This window comes from Balaenoptera musculus, chromosome 14 (assembly GCF_009873245.2).
Source record: "Balaenoptera musculus isolate JJ_BM4_2016_0621 chromosome 14, mBalMus1.pri.v3, whole genome shotgun sequence".
In the NCBI taxonomy this organism is placed as follows: Eukaryota; Metazoa; Chordata; class Mammalia; order Artiodactyla; family Balaenopteridae; genus Balaenoptera; species Balaenoptera musculus.
The window spans coordinates 12,442,008-12,461,072 of record NC_045798.1 but is presented as its reverse complement, the minus strand read 5'-3'; the positions used below and the strand labels follow the sequence as shown (position 1 = coordinate 12,461,072).

The following is a 19,065-nucleotide window of genomic DNA, read 5'->3' as shown; positions in this document are numbered from 1 at the left end:
ACTGGCTCATCTGTACCATTTTTCTAGGTTCCACATACATGCATTAATATACGATATTTGTTTTTCTCTTTCTGACTTACTTCACTCTGTATGACAGTCTCTAGATCCATCCACGTCTCAACAAATGACTCAATTTCGTTCCTTTTTATGGCTGAGTAATATTCCATTGTATATATGTACCACAACTTCTTTATCCATTCGTCTGTTGATGGGCATTTAGGTTGCTTCCATGACCTGGCTATTGTAAATAGTGCTGCAATGAACATTCGGGTGCATGTGTCTTTTTGAATTACGGTTTTCTCTGGGTATATGCCCAGTAGTGGGATTGCTGGTAATTCTATTTTTAGTTTTTTAAGGAACCTCCATATTGTTCTCCATAGTGGCTGTATCAATTTACATTCCCACCAACAGTGCAAGAGGTTTCCCTTTTCTCCACACCCTCTCCAGCATTTGTTGTTTGTAGATTTTCTGATGATGCCCATTCTAACAGGAGGGAGGTGATACCTCATTGTAGTTTTGATTTGCATTTCTCTAATAATTAGTGATGTTGAGCATCTTTTCATGTGCTTCGTGGCCGCCTGTATGTCTTCTTTGGAGAAATGTCTATTTAGGTCTTCTGCCCATTTTTGGATTGGGGTGTTTGTTTCTTTAATATTGAGCTGAATGAGCTGTTTATATATTTTGGAGATTAATCCTTTGTCCGTTGATTCGTTTGCAAATATTTTCTCCCATTCTGAGGGTTGTCTTTTCGTCTTGTTTATGGTTTCCTTTGCTGTGCAAAAGCTTTGAAGTTTCATTAGGTCCCATTTGTTTATTTTTGTTTTTATTTCCATTACTCTAGGAGGTGGATCAAAAAAGATCTTGCTGTGATTTATGTCAAAGAGTGTTCTTCCTATGTTTTCCTCTAAGAGTTTTATAGTGTCCAGTCTTATATTTAGGTCTCTAATCCATTTTGAGTTTATTTTTGTGTATGGTGTTAGGGAGTATTCTAATTTCATTCTTTTACATGTAGCTGTCCAGTTTTCCCAGCACCACTTATTGAAGAGACTGTCTTTTCTCCATTGTATATCTTTGCCTCCTTTGTCATAGGTTAGTTGACCATAGGTGCGTGGGTTAATCTCTGGGCTTTCTATCTTGTTCCATTGATCTATGTTTCTGTTTTTGTGCCAGTACCATATTGTCTTGATTACTGTAGCTTTGTAGTTGAGTCCTAAGTCAGGGAGTCTGATTCCTCCAGCTCCATTTTTTTCCCTCAAGACTGCTTTGGCTATTCGGGGTCTTTTGTGTCTCCATACAAATTTTAAGATGATTTGTTCTAGCTCCGTAAAAAATGCCATTGGTAATTTGATAGGGATTGCATTGAATCTGTAGATTGCTTTGGGTAGTATACTCATTTTCACCATGTTGATTCTTCCAATCCAAGAACATGGTATATCTCTCCACCTGTTGGTATCATCTTTAATTTCTTTCATCAGTGTCTTATAGTTTTCTGCATACAGGTCTTTTGTCTCCCTAGGTAGGTTTATTCCTAGGTATTTTATTCTTTTTGTTGCAATGGTAAATGGGAGTGTTTCCTTAATTTCTCTTTCAGATTTTTCATCATTAGTGTATAGGAATGCAAGAGATTTCTGTGCATTAATTTTGTATCCTGCAACTTTACCATATTCATTGATTAGCTCTAGCAGTTTTCTGGTGGCAGTTTTAGGATTCTCTATGTATAGTATCATGTCATCCGCAAACAGTGACAGTTTTACTTCTTCTTTTCCAATTTGTATTCCTTTTATTTCTTTTTCTTCTCTGATTGCCGTGGCTAGGACTTCCAGAACTATGTTGAATAATAGTGGTGAGAGTGGACATCCTTGTCTCGTTCCTGATCTTAGAGGAAATGCTTTCAGTTTTTCACCATTGAGAATGATGTTTGCTGTGGGTTTGTCATATATGGCCTTTATTATGTTGAGGTAGGTTCCCTCTATGCCCACTTTCTGGAGAGTTTTTATCAGAAATGGGTGTTGAATTTTGTCAAAAGCTTTTTCTGCATCTATTGAGATGATCATATGGTTTTTATTCTTCAATTTGTTAATATGGTGTATCACATTGATTGATTTGCGTATATTGAAGAATCCTTGCATCCCTGGGATAAATCGCACTTGATCGTGGTGTATGATCCTTTTGATGTGTTGTTGGATTCTGTTTGCTAGTATTTTGTTGAGGATTTTTGCATCTATATTCATCAGTGATATTGGTCTGTAATTTTCTTTTTTTGTAGTGTCTTTTTCTGGTTTTGGTATCAGGGTGATGGTGGCCTCATAGAATGAGTTTGGGAGTGTTCCTTCCTCTGCAATTTTTTGGAAGAGTTTGAGAAGGATGGGTGTTAGCTCTTCTCTAAATGTTTGATAGAATTCACCTGTGAAGCCATCTGGTCCTGGACTTTTGTTTGTTGGAAGATTTTTAATCAGTTTCAGTTTCATTACTTGTGATTGGTCTGTTCATATTTTCTGTTTCTTCCTGGTTCAGTCTTGGAAGGTTATACCTTTCTAAGAATTTGTCCATTTCTTCCAGGTTGTCCATTTTATTGGCATAAAGTTGCTTGTAGTAGTCTCTTAGGATGCTTTGTATTTCTGCGGTGTCTGTTGTAACTTATCCTTTTTCATTTCTGATTTTATTGATTTGAGTCCTCTCCCTCTTTTTCTTGATGAGTCTGGCTAATGGCTTATCAATTTTGTTTATCTTTTCAAAGAACCAACTTTTAGTTTTATTGATCTTTGCTATTGTTTTCTTTGTTTCTATTTCATTTATTTCTGCTCTGATCTTTATGATTTCTTTCCTTCTGCTAACTTTGGGTTTTGTTTGTTCTTCTTTCTCTATTTTCTTTGGGTGTAAGGTTAGATTGTTTACTTGAGATTTTTCTTGTTTCTTTAGGTAGGCTTGTATAGCTATAAACTTCCCTCTTAGAACTGCTTTTGCTGCATCCCATAGGTTTTGGGTCGTCGTGTTTTCATTGTCATTTGTCTCTAGGTATTTTGTTATTTCCTCTTTGATTTCTTCAGTGATCTCTTGGTTATTTAGTAACGTATTGTTTAGCCTCCATGTGTTTGTCTTTTTTACGTTTTTTTCCCTGTAATTCATTTCTAATCTCATAGCGTTGTGGTCAGAAAAGATGCTTGATACGATTTCAATTTTCTTAAATTTACTGAGGCTTGATTTGTGACCCAAGATGTGATCTATCCTGGAGAATGTTCCGTACGCACTTGAGAAGAACGTGTAATCTGCTGTTTTTGGATGGAATGTCCTATATATTATCAATTAAATCTATCTGGTCTATTGTGTCATTTAAAGCTTCTGTTTCCTTATTTATTTTCATTTTGGATGATCTGTCCATTGGTGTAAGTGAGGTGTTAAAGTCCCCCACTATTACTGTGTTACTGTCGATTTCCTCTTTTATAGCTGTTAGCAGTTGCCTTATGTATTGAGGTGCTCCTATGTTGGGTGCATATATATTTATAATTGTTATATCTTCCTCTTGGATTGATCCCTTGATCATTATGTAGTGTCCTTCCTTGTCTCTTGTAACATTCTTTATTTTAAAGTCTATTTTATCTGATATGAGTATAGCTACTCCAGCTTTCTTTTGATTTCCATTTGCATGGAATATCTTTTTCCATCCCCTCACTTTCAGTCTGTATGTGTCCCTAGGTCTAAAGTGGGTCTCTTGTAGACAGCATATATACGGGTCTTGTTTTTGTACCCATTCAGCCAGTCTATGTCTTTTGGTTGGGGCATTTAATCCATTCACGTTTAAGGTAATTATCGATAATGTATGTTCCTATGACCATTTTCTTAATTGTTTTGGGTTTGTTTTTGTAGGTCCTTTTCTTCTCTTGTGTTTCCCACTTAGAGAAGTTCCTTTAGCATTTGTTGTAGAGCTGGTTTGGTGGTGCTGAATTCTCTTAGCTTTTGCTTGTCTGTAAAGCTTTTGATTTCTCCATCAAATCTAAATGAGATCCTTGCCGGGTAGAGTAATCTTGGTTGTAGGTTCTTCCCTTTCATCACTTTAAGTATATCATGCCACTCCCTTCTGGCTTGCAGAGTTTCTGCTGAGAAATCAGCTGTTAACCTTATGGGAGTTCCCTTGTATGTTATTTGTCGTTTTTCCCTTGCTGCTTTCAATAATTTTTCTTTGTCTTTAATTTTTGCCACTTTGATTACTATGTGTCTCGGCGTGTTTCTCCTTGGGTTTATCCTGTATGGGACTCTCTGCGCTTCCTGGACTTGGGTGGCTATTTCCTTTCCCATGTTAGGGAAGTTTTCGACTATAATCTCTTCAAATATTTTCTCGGGTCCTTTCTCTCTCTCTTCTCCTTCTGGGACCCCTATAATGCGAATGTTGTTGCGTTTAATGTTGTCCCAGAGGTCTCTTAGGCTGTCTTCATTTCTTTTCATTCTTTTTTCTTTAGTCTGTTCCGCAGCAGTGAATTCCACCATTCTGTCTTCCAGGTCACTTATCCGTTCTTATGCCTCAGTTATTCTGCTATTGATTCCTTCTAGTGTAGTTTTCATTTCAGTTATTGTATTGGTCATCTCTGTTTGTTTGTTCTTTAATTCTTCTAGGTCTTTGTTAATCATTTCTTGCATCTTCTCAATCTTTGCCTCCATTCTTATTCCGAGGTCCTGGATCATCTTCACTATCATTATTCTGAATTCTTTTTCTGGAAGGTTGCGTATCTCCACTTCATTTAGTTGTTTTTCTGGGGTTTTTTCTTGTTCCTTCATCTGGTACATAGCCCTCTGCCTTTTCATCTTCTCTATCTTTCTGTAACTGTGGTTTTTGGTCCACAGGCTGCAGGATTGTAGTTTTTCTTGCTTCTGCTGTCTGCCCTCTGGTGGTTGAGGCTATCTAAGAGGCTCGATGGGAGGCTCTGGTGGTGGGTAGAGCTGACTGTTGCTGTGGCGGTCAGAGCTCAGTAAAACCTTAATCCACTTGACTGTTGATGGGTGGGGCTGGGTTCCCTCCCTGTTGCTGTGGCGGTCAGAGCTCAGTAAAACCTTAATCCACTTGACTGTTGATGGGTGGGGCTGGGTTCCCTCCCTGTTGGTTGTTTTGCCTGAGGCAACCCAACACTGGAGCCTACCCGTGCTCTTTGGTGGGGTTAATGGCAGACTCTGGGAGGGCTCACGCCAAGAAGAACTTCCCAGAACCTCTACTGCCAGTGTCCTTATCCCCACGGTGAAACAGAGCCACCACCCACCTCTGCAGGAGACCCCCCAACACCAGCAGGTAGGTCTGGTTCAGTCTCCCCCAGGGTCACTGCTCCTTCCCCTGGGTCCCGATGCACACATTACTTTGTGTGTGCCCTCCAAGAGTGGGGTCTCTGTTTCCCCCGTCCTGTCAAAGTCCTGCAATCAATTCCCACTAGGCTTCAAAGTCTGATTCTCTAGGAATTCCTCCTCCCGTAGCCGGACCCCCAGGTTGGGAAGCCTGACATGGGGCTCAGAACCTTCACTCCAGTGGGTGGATTTCTGTGGTATAAGTGTTCACCAGTCTGTGAGTCACCCACCCAGCAGTTATGGGATTTGATTTTACTCTGATTGCGCCCCTCCTACCGTCTCACTGTGGCTTCTCCTCTGTCCTTGGACGTGGGGTATCCTCCTTGGTGAAGTCCAGGGTCTTCCTGTCAATGATTGTCCAGCAGCCAGTTGTGATTCTGGTGCTCTCGCAAGAGGAAGTGAGAGCATGTCCTTCTACTCCGCCATCTTGGTTAATCCCAGTAGTAGCCATTTCTTATCCCTTTCCTCATGGTTTGGTTGGAAAGCCAGTCCTAGGCACACTAAATGGTCTGGGTCACACCTGGAAGGGGCGGGGCCTGCCTGCACCAGGTCGTTGCCAGTGTTTCCCAGATGTCAGGCGTGTGGCCACCACCTCCATCCTGACTCTACACTGCTGCCCCTACTGTTACACCACCACCTGCTAGGACATGACTGTAAGGTGGGTCTCCTTAGAGAGGCGAGTCCCACAAATGGCGGACCAGGACAGTTGGTGGCCGTGCACCAGCTGGTGAAGAGGGAGCTTGTTGCAGCTGGCAGCCGGCCGAGGCTCCTGCACACCGTCCACCCTCCCTGTTCATTCCAGCGCCTGCTGCAGAGAAGAAGAGGCATAAACAGTTGTTCACTGGCTGTTGAAAGAATTACAGCATTATATATTTTGTCTAAAAAGTTAGAAACAACCCAAATATCCATCAATATGGAATCATATATCCATAGACAAGTTCTATGCAGCCTTTAAAAAGAACAAGATCTATGTATAGGTACTGACGAGGAAAGAACTCTCATGTTATTTAGTAGGAAAAACAAGTTGTAGAACAACAGTCCCATCGAGAGAAAAAAATTTTTATACACACAGAGAGAGAAAGAGAGTGCGCGCACAACAGACAAGACAGACATGTGTATAGAAAAAGTCTAGCAGTACACAGCCCTCCACATCCACAGGTTGCGAATCCACGGATTCAGCCAACCTCGGATCGAAAATATTCCCCCCAAAATTCTAGAAAGTTCCAAAAAGCAAAACTTGAATTTGCTGAGCACCAGCAACTATTTACATAGCATTTACATCGTATTAGGTGTTGTAAGTAATCTAGAAATGATTTAAAGTAGATGAGAAGATGTAGGTTATATGCAAGTAGTACATCATTTTATATAAGGGAGCATGGGCAGATTTTGGTATCCGAGGGGTCCCGGCACTAAACCCCCATGGATATCGAGGGACAACTGTATACACTAAACTGTTAAAGTGGTTATTTCTGAGAGATGGCTATCCAGAAGATTACACAAGATACATTATGTTTGAAATCAGAAAAAAAGATTCTTTAGAAATTTCAGAAAAATCTGAATAATTGACAAAAATGAAAGTTAGGATTCTAAGACTAGGATTTGTGAAAATACCTTAACATCTCTAAGAAGGAAAAAACAGAAAGTTCTTTTTAAACAGTGCTTGCTTCCACCAGGTGCCCTCTAGATCTACCTGGAAGCCAAAGAGAAAGGAGTAGACCCTGCAGTGTCCGGGACTACACACTGCATCTCCTTCAGTTACCTTTGTGAAATACACAACATGGTTCAGTCATTTTAGATAATTCTTAAAGAAACATCCAACTTCTATACAAATTTGCTCCTTAATCACTATTTAAACCCTTTTGTAGTATACATGTGGTACTTAACAAAAAAAATCCCCAGCAACGTCTATTGATTTGGTGGTCACATTAGTGCAGAACATTTTCTCCACGATTTTAGGTACGGGTCGTTTTTTCCTTCTTTCCAGCATATCCATACACTTCTGAGAGTGAGTCAAGTGGCCATGGGTTGAGACTCACCCAACTAGGGCAATAAAGAGAAAAATTAGTCTAATGCATGGTCTTAACAAGAGGGAGAGTGTGAGCATGAATAATTAATCTCACTAGTCTGTGGCAATCAGATAAAATGAAGTCCCATTTGCTCAACCTTATTAAAAGAGAGAGAGCGCAGAGGGGAGAGAGAGATGGTAAAGGTCGTTGAGGGACTCGTAACGTGGGAAGAACCGCCTCTGAGATGGGTAATGTGTTTTCTAATCTCTGCGGTCTTTAACTAAACATAATGGTCAAGGTACTCTTTGGATAGTTCTGATTCATTGAATTATTAAACATTTTAGAAAATACTTGACTCCTGACTACTAACTTATACGATGAATTTGCAGTCTTTTTGGAGAGGGATTAGATCCCACTGTTTCATTCAGAAATGATCTATCCTCTTGTCAAAAAAGAACTTCTAGAAGAAGTAAAGACATAGGAACAGACTCAATATCAGATTTTAATTCTTATATTTACCATGAACATTTCTTCCTGCTATAGATGTTGAAGTATTTTAAAAACAAGAAGAGATTGAGTCCAAAAGCCCTGTTGAAAGCTGTGTAATGATATGTAAGTGCAGAATGTTACTTTCAGGGTAGACCATGAGATTGCTGGTGTTTTTTTTTTTCTCCCTCCAGGAACCGATTTTTATGTACTTTTTAGGATATTCACTGTAGACAGAAGATTTGATTTATTTCTGCGTCTATACTTGGAAGAAGAATCTTATTTTGGATATTTTACAGTTGAAATTTTCTCAAACTTTTATTTTCAACTGCATGAAAATAAAAATAAAATTTAGCTTGTTCTCTATGGTCTTCAGGGATTAAGAAGGCATTTTACATTTTGAAATTGCCCTCTTTCCTTTCAGATACTGTGAGCAATTTTACTTAATATTATAGTGTTGTTTTGACTATTAGGAATTTCCAAAGATTCAATTGTTAGAAATATGTGTCAACGATGAGATCAATGGTTTTCAAGGTGGAGTCAATTTATTAACCTCTTAGTACTAAAATAGGAATCTGTACACTGATAATTGATAAATGTATAGGTTAACAAGAAAAAATAGCACATCATTTTCATGTGTGGGCTAAGAGACGAGACTCTACAAAATATTAACATTAAAACTTTTGAGTTCAGTGATTAATTTTAACCACATGATCAACAGAATATAATGTATGCTCACGTGTGTGTGTGTGTGTGTGTAAATGAGGAGGCTTTTGAACAGTGAATTTGGGTGCAAGGACTATGTCTTCAGTACTTACAGCAATTACTGACCCATGGCAAGCACTTAATGTTAATTGAATTACTAAGATTTTTTTAGTAAAAGACTTAAATAATCTTCAGAAAGATTCCTTATGAATCATCCTTGTTTCCCCATTTGCTGGAGAAAAGGCAGTGTTCAAATGTAATGAATACATTGTCTAGAGATCAAGGATACTTTCTTACTTGCCTCCATACCTTATGGAACAGAGCTTACTATAATTAGCTAGTGGAGAGTGACTGAAGAGAGAAATGTTGGGGAATATCGGTTGTACCTCAATTAAAAAAAATTTTTTTTTAACGTTTGGGAATAAGACTTTATGTTTTGGTTTGTAGTTTAAAGGAATCATCTAGTGGTTAACTGTGCAAGCTTCCTCATCCTGGATGCTTACACTGTTTGTTCTTTTTACCTTCTGTGGTATAAATACAGAGGGGAAAAGAGAGAGAACCCTGTACACAGACTTCTCATTAGCCTCCCCCATTAAGTCATCAGAAGCAGTCAGTGACCCCTAGTTTCCATGCTTCTTTTTCTGTGTTAAGAAATTGGGATACCGAATTTCCCCATTTGGCATTTTTTGTGTGTCCTATGAGTTTGTTTGCACCTTGGCCTGGAATTCTTTAGATTTTTTCTCTTGCGTTTCCTTTTGTCGTTCTAAGAGCCACATCCTTATACTGTCATTACCTGGAAGGGGTCAGGAAATGAAGTATTAGAGCCTCTTCTCTAATGGGAGCTGGTGCCGTGACCGTGCCCCGGGGCGACGCTGGGTGGAAATTGTTCGTGCGGGCCTGCTGCCCCTGACGCCCACCCACGTGTTTTTCCTCCTCCCCAGATCCTGGTGTACAGCCTGGAAGCAGAACGCTGCCTCTCGAAGCTGGGCAACGCGCTTGGCGACTTCACCTGCGTCAACCTCCGGGACAGCCCTCCCAATCTCATGGTCAGTGGCAACATGGACAGGAGGTAGGTGTCAGGAGAGTCGCATCTTAGAGCCGCAGGCAGCTTCTCTTGAGGACTGGCCGCTCGGCCTCCTCTGAGCTCACTGATTTCCTCCACGGCTCACCCTCCTCACTTCTCACTCACATCTCTGCCCACCTGAGTTCAGCCCTGATCCCATAAATACCATCCCTGTGAACTTGGAGAACAAAGTCTTGTATTAGGTAATAGTTGGATGGATCTGCGTCTCTGCCTCATTTTTGAGACACCATGGGAAGGTTGTCTTTTAGGCCATTTGGTGGACGCAGTTGGTGGAAGGTCCAGTGAGACCACTTGGAATATCTTTTGTCCCCCTGCTGTAAAATTTGTTTGGCATTTAAAAGCTCACTTTCTAATATTAAAAACAATAACCTAAGGGATGAATCATGTTCAGCAAAATAGGTTTGCCTGCCAAATGATGTCAAGAGTGTGTTTCAGACCACTGTGGTGTCCCTCCGGTGATGGGGGAAAAAAGAGACTTCATGTGAACAGATTCCAGTTTCTATTTAGCTGATTAGCAGTCTTCCCTTTAACGTATTGGCTTAGGGAGTCGGATTTTCCCGGTACAGGGTCCAGTGCCAGCCCTGGCCGCTCCAGGACCCATCAGCATGGAAGGATTAAAGTGTTTGCAAAGACTGTCTGAGTCCAAATTTTAGGCTTTTTTCCTTTCTCTTCCCTCTCCCCCTTGTCTTTTCCTTTTCTTTCTTCTTCTTCCTTTTTTTTTTTCTTCTTTTTTTGACTGGTTATCTGTCATGTCTGATCCAGTGCCCTGAAGAGAGGTAGCATGGCTGGAGGCCAGGTTCAGCTGGCGCCCCCTCCCCTGGCCAGCCCCGGGCTGCAGGTGGCGGGCCACTTGGTGGGGTATCAGATCGTGAGGCGGGTCCTCCTTTGTGCCAAATCCCAGACCCCTGTCGCACCAGTGCAGCAGCTTGCAAAAATAATTATTTTGTCAGATAATATTTTCAACTTCTGACCTTCACTACTACTGTCTCCCTCCCATAGAGCAAAAAGATGTGAGTATGCTTTATTGAAAGAAAATACTTGATCTTTTTTTCCTCGAGCCCTCCTGAAACAGCTGATACTTCTCATGGTTGAGAATTGAACTCCTCAGTGTATGTCCAGGCGGTTTTTCTCTTTAAAAAAAAAAACCAAAAAACTAGGCTTGATAAGTGGCCGCACTTGTGGCACAGCAAGTGAAACGCATCAGTTTATAGTTTTACTCTCCCATGTTCATTTCTGACTGAGCTGCGCAAAGGCTCCAAGCTTACCTACAGGATCTACCCGCAGGGACCTAACAGCTCCTCGCTTTCCAGGAGAGCAAATGCAGAGGGCTCTGTGGGGCATCCAGATGGAAGGGTTTGGGATTGTAGGCTATGCTTCAGAGTTTGCTGACAGCATGACCATTTAGGTGTTCAACCACAGCTAGGCTCCCAGGAAACCAAAATGGTGTTCCAGAGAAGAGACCTCTGCTTTCTGCATAACGTAGCCTAATTAGCTCTAGAAGCACAGTTACAGCCAGATTGTCATGACCATTGTCAGCTGCACATCCTGCTGTCAGTGAGGAGACCTGTACATACTCGGTAAAGCTGATGTTTTCCTCTGGAGCAGGGCTGCCTGACCACGCTCCCCATTGCCAGAGGAGAAGCCAAATGCGCAGTGTATAAGGGCTCTCTGGTCCCAAATCTGACCATGTTAAAATCCATTTTATTAGTAAACCAAAGTTACGGTTTTTTGTTTTTTTTTTTACACCCTTTGTCTTTTTGGATGAAAAGAATAGACTTGGGACTTGGAGTTGGAGAGGGGGCTGTCCAAAATGGCATTTAATCAGGGCCACTTCTAGATCTGTGCCAGCTATTTGACTACTACTGGTACCGCAGAGGCTTGCCATCATATGTAAGATTGTTCTTTATGAGTCACATTAACAGTGTTAGCAATACGAATTTGAAACACGGGGCTTAAAAATATACATCTGGAAAAAGGAAGGAATAAGGACTCTAGACTTTTAAGTGCATAGAGGCATGTCTTGTGGGGTTTTTCCCAAAAACTTAATAGTTTATGAGTGGGAACTCATCAGAGATGCACACCCAGGCTTGTACAGCTTATGTTTTATTTCAGAAGTGGGACGGAGGGGGCAAATACTATGAAGAGAGCTAGGTGGCTATCACTTCATGACAGATGCAACTTAAAAACCTTGGAACCTCCTTTTTTATTTAAAAAAACTGAACTTCTATTGCATTCTCTTAGTACTTTATAAATAACTTGAGAATGAAATGGACTCTAAAGGTACATAAAACTGTCCAAGGTTAAAACAAAAATAATGTTTCTTTAAAGTAAGGAAATCAGCTTGAGTAACTTTGCTAATAACATGGGTGGAATTTTCTAAGGAGTTGGTTTTTTTTGTGGAGGTGCGTATAGGCTGAAATTAAAAATGAAAAAATAGTTCACCTAGCTTGTCACTAGAGGTTAAGTAGAGTCTGATAAAGATTAAGAGAATGGTCAGGGTGGGAACTGAGTTATGGTTGGATTGTACTTTTCCCTCGCTGGGAGGGAAGGGTTATAAAGTGGGGTTATATAGGTGGGGCTCTGCACAAGAGTTTTAACACTACAGATCAATGAGGTTTTTTTAATGCATATTTTGTCCTTTCCTGCTAAGCCAAGAAGAGTGGTAAGTAACGTTAGAGGAGGGGAGGGAGGGGTGTGCATCCGGTGTTAGGACTGGATGCTTGTGTCTTACCACAGTGTCTGTCTAGTGCTCAGAGAGGGCTTAACTCTGTATGTTTTGCATTTATTCCAAGATGCACTTTTTTTTACATTTTCACATCCTTGAAATCAAGATGTGTCTTTTATAATAACATCTTACAAATGGCAGCATGTTAAAATATTACATAAAGTAATGGTGCTTCTTGCATTGGATGGTGTTTTCAATTAAATAGAAGTCTGTATTTGTTCAATGAGGGCAAAAATAAATCTTAGGAATTAGAATAGTTATGAGAAACTTGAGTGGGTTACCAAGATAAAGTCTGCAGGAAATAGACCGCTGTGAGTTTTTTTGTTTTGTTTCTTTAGTTTAACCTTTGGGGTTCACTGAACATTTAGAATCTGTAAATTTATGTCTTCCACCAAATTTGGGATTTTTTGGCCATTATTTCTTCAGATTTTTTTTCCACACTGATCCCTTTCCCCTCTCCTCTGGGACTTCAGTGATGTGAAGAACAGACTTTTTGATATTATCCCACAGGTCACTGAAGCTGTATTCATTTTCTTTCCTAAGCCTTACATTCTTCAAGTTGCAAATATCTACTGATTTAACTTTGGGTTCACGAACTGTTTCCTCTGTCATCTCCATTCTGCTATTGAACCCATCTAGTGAATTTTTTATTTCAGATTTTATACTTTTTTGGTTCAAAATTGCCATTGTTTCTGTTTCTGTTCTGCTCAGAATTTCATTCTTTCTTATCATTGTACCTTTACCTCATGGAATATAGTTACAATAGCTGCTTTAAAGTCACTGATGATTCCAAAAGTCTGGGTTATTGTAGGGTTGACATTTTCCCTTGAGAATGGGTCACATTTTCCTGGGGCTTTTGGGGTGGGGGCATGTCAAGTAATTTTGGATATATCCTGGACGTTTTGTGTCCACTTTGGATCCTGTTACATAATCCTCTGGAGGATGTTGTTTTGTTTTTGTTTTAAACAGGCAGTCCCCCTGGTTAGGTTCAGACTGCAAGTTGTGTCTTGCCTTCCATGGGTGGTGATTCCAGTGTCAGTTCAATTTCCAAAACCTTTGCTGTGCTTCTCTGACTGCCCTGCACATGTGCCACCCAGAGGTTAGTCTGAGCTGGCAGTGGTTGAAATCTTATCTGAGCCTTTGCTGTACTGCTTTGGATCTGCGCCTGGGCCGTGCGCGGGGTCGCACACAGTATCCCGGGCTCCCCGTCTCCAGTTCCGCCCTCTCTTCATCCCTGTGATTCCTAGCTTTCAGGGCCCCTGTCTCCTGGGCCTCTGACGAGAAGATGGGGTTTCTCTCAGGGTTTCACCTGCTGGCATCCCTACCACCATGCAGCTCTGTGAATAGGGACTGCCTTGGGGCAAAACCACAGAGAAACGAGATGGGGGAATCCTCAAAGATGCCACCCCCCCCCCCACGTTCTTTGTACTTAGGGGCTTCTCTCCTTGGTTCTTCAGAAAGAGGGTGTTTCTGTTAGCATTATAGCTCCCACACCACTACACAGCTGTGCTACAGGAGCTCACACTCGGGGTGAGGCTGTGAGAGAGAAACTCCTCTCCCCACGGCCCCTTCCTCCGCGGCCACTTCCTCCACAATCCACTGTAGTGAGTCAACTCCCCAGGGTCCTCAGGTGTTTGCTTTTTGTGTTTTGTCCAGAGGTTTGGGTTGTAGCAGCAGAAGACAGAGGCAGTAGTGGGCTTACTTTAGGTCAGACGCAGAACTCCTCCTCTCTTTAAATTATTTAAATTAACTGTGTAGAGGGCTGTATTAAATGGGGTCCCTTCCCATTCTGTTGCTCTCAGTCTTCTCATCTGGGATCTGCTCATTTCTAACGAATGAAATCAGGGATCTAGACCAGAGAATGCTCTGCTGGGGAGAATCAAAATAAGAGTTGGTGATAAGGGTGGGACTTCCCTGGCGGTCCAGTGGTTAGGACTCTGCGCTTTCACTGCCGTGGCCCAGGTTCAATCCCTGGTCAGGGAACTAAGATGCCGCAGGTGGCACGGCGGGGCCAAAAAGAAGAGTTGGTGGTAAGGGCGTACATCAGGTTGTTAGTGGGCTGCCAGAGCAACATGCACTGAGCCAACAAGTCCCACTGCTTTTCCTCCTGTAATCTTAAATTGATTTTAAAAATTTTTAGCTTTACTGAGATAGAATTCACATACCTACCATTCACCAATTTAAATTATACAATCCAGTGTAAAGTACACAACGTTGTGCAGTCATCACCAAGTCAGGTTTAGAACATTTTCATCACCCCAAACAGAAACCTTGTGCCCCTTAGCAGTCACTCCCCATGTCCCCCCAACTTCTCTAGCTCTAGGCAACCACTAATCACTTCCTGCCTCTACGGATCTGTCTGTTTTAGACATTTCATATAAATGGAATCATAGAACATGTGACTTTTTGTGACTGGCTTCTTCCACTTAGCATAATGTTTCCAAGGTAAACCTGCGTTGTAGCTTGAATCACCACTTAATTCCTTTTTATGGCCAAGTAATATTCCATTGTATGAGTATACCACATTTACTTATTCATTCATCAGTTAACATTTGGGTTGTTTCCATTTTTTGGTTATTATGAATAATGCCGCTGTTACCATTAAACTACAGATTTTTGTGTAGACCTATGTTTTCACTTCTCTTGGATATATACCTAGGAGTGGCATTGCTGACTTATATAACCCTGCGTTTAACTATTTGAGGAACTGCTAGACTCTTTTCCAAAGTCACTGTACCATCTTACATTCCCACCAGCAGTGTATGGGGGTTCCAATTTCTCCACATCCTTACCTGTACTTGCTATGGTCTCTGATTATAGCTGTCCTAAAGGTATGATGTTGAACATCCTTTCATGTGCTTTTTGGCCTCTTTGGATAAATGTCTATTCAAATCCTTGGCCCATTTTTTAATTAGGTTGTCTTTTTATTTATTGAGTTGCAAGAGTTCTTTATATAGTCTGGATACCAACCTTTTATCAGACATGATTTGTAAATATTTCTCCCTGTTCTGTGGGTTGTCTTTTCACACTTTTTTTTTTTAATTATTTATTTTTTATTTATTTATTTTTGGCTGCGTTGGGTCTTCATTGCTGCGTGCGGGCGTTCTCTAGTTGTGGTGAGCGGGGGCTACTCTTCATTGCGGTGCGTGGGCCTCTCACTGCAGTGACCTCTCGTTGCGGAGCACGGGCTCCAGGTGCGTGGGCTTCAGTAGTTGCGGCATGCAGGCTCAGCAGTTGTGGCACACAGGCTCAGCTGCCCCGCGGCATGTGGGATCTTCCCAGACCAGGGCTCAAACCCATGTCCCCTGCATTGGCAGGCGGATTCTTAACCACTGCACCACCAGGGAAGCCCCCCACAATTTTGATAATGTCCTTTGAAGCACAGAAGTTTTTAATTTTCATGAAATTCCATTTATCCATTTTTTCTTTGTCGTTTGTGCTATTGGTATCATATTGAAGAAGCCATTTCCTAGCCCAAAGTCACAAAGATTTACTCCTATGTTTACTTAAAAGAATTTTTATGATTTTGGCTCCTACACTGAGGTCTATGATGTATTTGGAGTTAATTTTTGTATATGGTGTGAGGTGGGAGTCCAACCTCATTCTTTTTTGCATGTGGATTTCCATTGTCCTAGCATCATCTGTTGAAAAGACTATTCTTTCCCCATTGAATTGTCTCGGCACCACTGTTGAAAATCAGTTGACCATAAAATAGGTTATTCTAGGTATACTCATCTGATTAAAATTTAAAAGGATTTATTAAAGTAAGCTAAATGTTTCTATGTTTCCAGCGTGCCTTGTTATTTTGGTGTTACATACATCATCATTTTTGTCCACAGGTGGTGTTATGGGCTGGCTTGTAAGGGTTGCAGAATGTTCGGTCTAGCAGAGCTCTTTAAGACCATCTAATGCTGGCCCAGCTAAGGGAACAGGTCCAGAAAGGTCGAGTGATCAGTCCAAGGGGCTTATTACTCTTTATGGGCAATAAACAAAGAACTCTAAACTTTAGAGATACAGCTTTACAATACATAGAGCTCTAACCATAGCCTAGTTGGATTAAACTGGGCAGTTCTACCTGAAAATACATGTTTTTCTAGTTGCTATTAAAAATGAATCATTCACCAAAGGCCACCATTGGTGCTATATGTATGTTATAGCTACTGATTTTGGCATATAAGGTTGTATTTAAAAATCCTCTTTAATATAGGTTCGATGAGACAAAACAGAATCATGTTATTGATTTCTTTAAAAAAAATAGTGAGTTTTCTTGATTAATTTGGTCATTAAAAAAAAAAAAGAGACTGTTTTAATGCCGTCTTGCTTGTTCCCTTTATTTTCTGGATAGAAATATAGCTGAAGGTCAGGTCCTTCTTAATGAAACTGCTGAGCCAGAGTCTGAACAGGCTTCATCTTTGCCATCAAATACAGTTTGCCTTATTATTTTATGGGACTATTTTATCCAAACCAGTGGGAAGCAAGCTCTGAGTTGTGACCCCTAATTAGAGAGTGTCGGAGCTTTCTTCTCGCCTTGACAAATACAAACTTGTGGTGGCTTCTGGTGCTGCTGCTGGCTGTTAGGGAGAGTGAGTGGGGCGTAAATGTTACATTTGCTCCATCTGCAAGTGTTGTAATAAGTTATTCAAAGCTCTTAGCACAGGACCAGCCAGAGCGTGCCTCCCTCTCAGTTCCAGCACGTTTTCCTGCCCGTCAGATGGATTCTCCTCTGTTGGAGTCTTTGGAAGGTTCTGGTGTCTTTTGTTTTAATTGGCGGGCTCGAGCTGACTCCTGTGGTGTGATTTTCATTAGAGAGGGGCTGGAGAGAGGGAGTGTTGGAACAGCCCTCCAAACCCAACCATGAATATTAAACATAATACAATTACAGCTTTCAGACCAATTATTTTTTTCTTTTCAACGGGCAAAGTTGATGAAACACGCGCTGGATAGGGATTCACAGTGTCTACCATTGGCTTTTTTGTCCCTGGAATCAGTTGTCTTGGCATGTTTGTGCCCATTTGCCGTGCTACCTGTTTCCCCACGTTGGGAATTTGATTTGAGCGCTGAGGGTACGGGCTCTGCCAGGGAACGCTGCTGTGCACGCTGGGGCCGCGCCGTCAGGCGTGTGAAGCAGAGATGCATTTCGTAATGTGAACTCCAGTGGTTCGCGTGGACTTCGCACCCCGTGCTGTGTGCTACCTCTTTCTGTCAGCCAGAAACCAGAGCAGTGCCTCTTTGAGGAGATGTCTTCTAAATGCTTCTCCTTTTTCCCTGTGGGGAGAAGTTCGAGTCTGTTTTTGGCCCATTTTTGTTTTCCTTAGTGATAAAATACACTAATGCTGTATCTTTTGGTGTATCTGTGTATTTTGTTTGGAGCCATCCTTGCCGGTATCTAAATACAATAGGAAAACAGATGGCAAACTTTGAACTTCTGGACCAAATTTGTGTTTGCCTTTGTCTCCTTAACAGCCAAACTGTAAATTATGGAGTATAAATATTCAACAGAGGAGCTCTTTATGAAAATCACTAGAGCAAAATAGACCCTTATTAACCAAATATGCACTGAAAAGTACTCAAGCTAAAAATTCCCCCCCCCTTTCCTTTCCAAGTTCCCATTAGTAAGCAGTGCAGCTGTAGCCTCCAGGCAGAGTTCCTTTCACAGCAACTTTACCTTTTCTCCCTTCTCTAACCCACAAATGCCTAAAGATTAGTGTCTGTAAATGCCGACTGAGGGAGCTCTTTGTCTTCTGTGTGTTTCCTGCTCGCTCTGCATCTCTCTGGTCACAGACCCTCCCTGGGAAGAGGGGAGGCGGGGCGAGGGGGGTGCTGATTGGCCTGCTGTACTAACGGGGCTCTCAGTCATCCTCGCCGCCAGCAGGGAAGAACCATGGACCTCACCATGGACCTCACCCCTGTGTCATAAGACTATAGATTTTTAAAACCCTGTTTTATTTGAAACAAAACATCCACATGGGAGTGTATACAAGGTACGTTGTGTACAATTTAAAGAACAATGGAACGCCTGAGCATTCCCACCACCCACCCACTTAAGAAACAGAGTGTGACCAGTACTTGTGAAGGCCTCTGGGTGCCCCTCCCAGTCATGAACGAGTTCTTGTTCCTTAAGCAACATGGCAGTGTCTAGAAAAAGCCGCATTTATTCCCCTCATTCTTCCATTGAGACTCTTCCCCAAGGTAACTGCTGTTACCAACTCCAGTATGTCCTTCCAGAATTTTATCTTTAAATTATTTTAACTTAAGCAGGTAACCTACACCTTCAACATTGAATTCAAAAGCACAAAAAATTATACATAGGGAGAAGTTGTCTCCTGGGAGCTTCTGTTTCCTCAGCGGAGGCTGTGCGACGGCGGTCTCCAGAGGGCGCCTGCACACACACATGCGTGCCTCCCTCCCCCGCCCCCCAGCTGCCGCCACGCAGCGGGGCCTGGTGCGCTGGCTGTGTGGCTGTTGGGCGACGGCTGTCCTCAGTATGTGTAGCTCTGCCTCCTTCTCTGATGCCCGTGCAGGTCTCCACTGTACCGGATGTGCCGTCACGGCTTTAGCTGGCATCCGCTGATGGAGCTAGGTTACGTGCCTTCCCCATTGAGTCACTCAAATTCATGACAACGTAAAGACTGTTTCTTATTTTTCCTGTTGGTCTGATTATCAGAAGTCTTTTTGTCTCGGGTTGCTTTTGAGACCCCTTGTGTCTTTTGTGGTTTCCCACTTTATTATGATAC

At 41.8% G+C, this 19,065-nt stretch overlaps 1 protein-coding gene across 1 annotated transcript in view; it reads left to right on the top strand.

Annotated features, from left to right (window-relative positions):
* The window catches only part of FBXW8 (F-box and WD repeat domain containing 8), a 130,553-nt gene that overhangs the window by 100,860 nt on the left and 10,628 nt on the right, over positions 1-19,065 (top strand). The window contains exon 8 of the mRNA XM_036824077.1: positions 9,464-9,591. Coding sequence (XP_036679972.1) covers positions 9,464-9,591 — 128 coding nt within the window. The remainder of the gene's footprint in view (positions 1-9,463; positions 9,592-19,065) is intronic.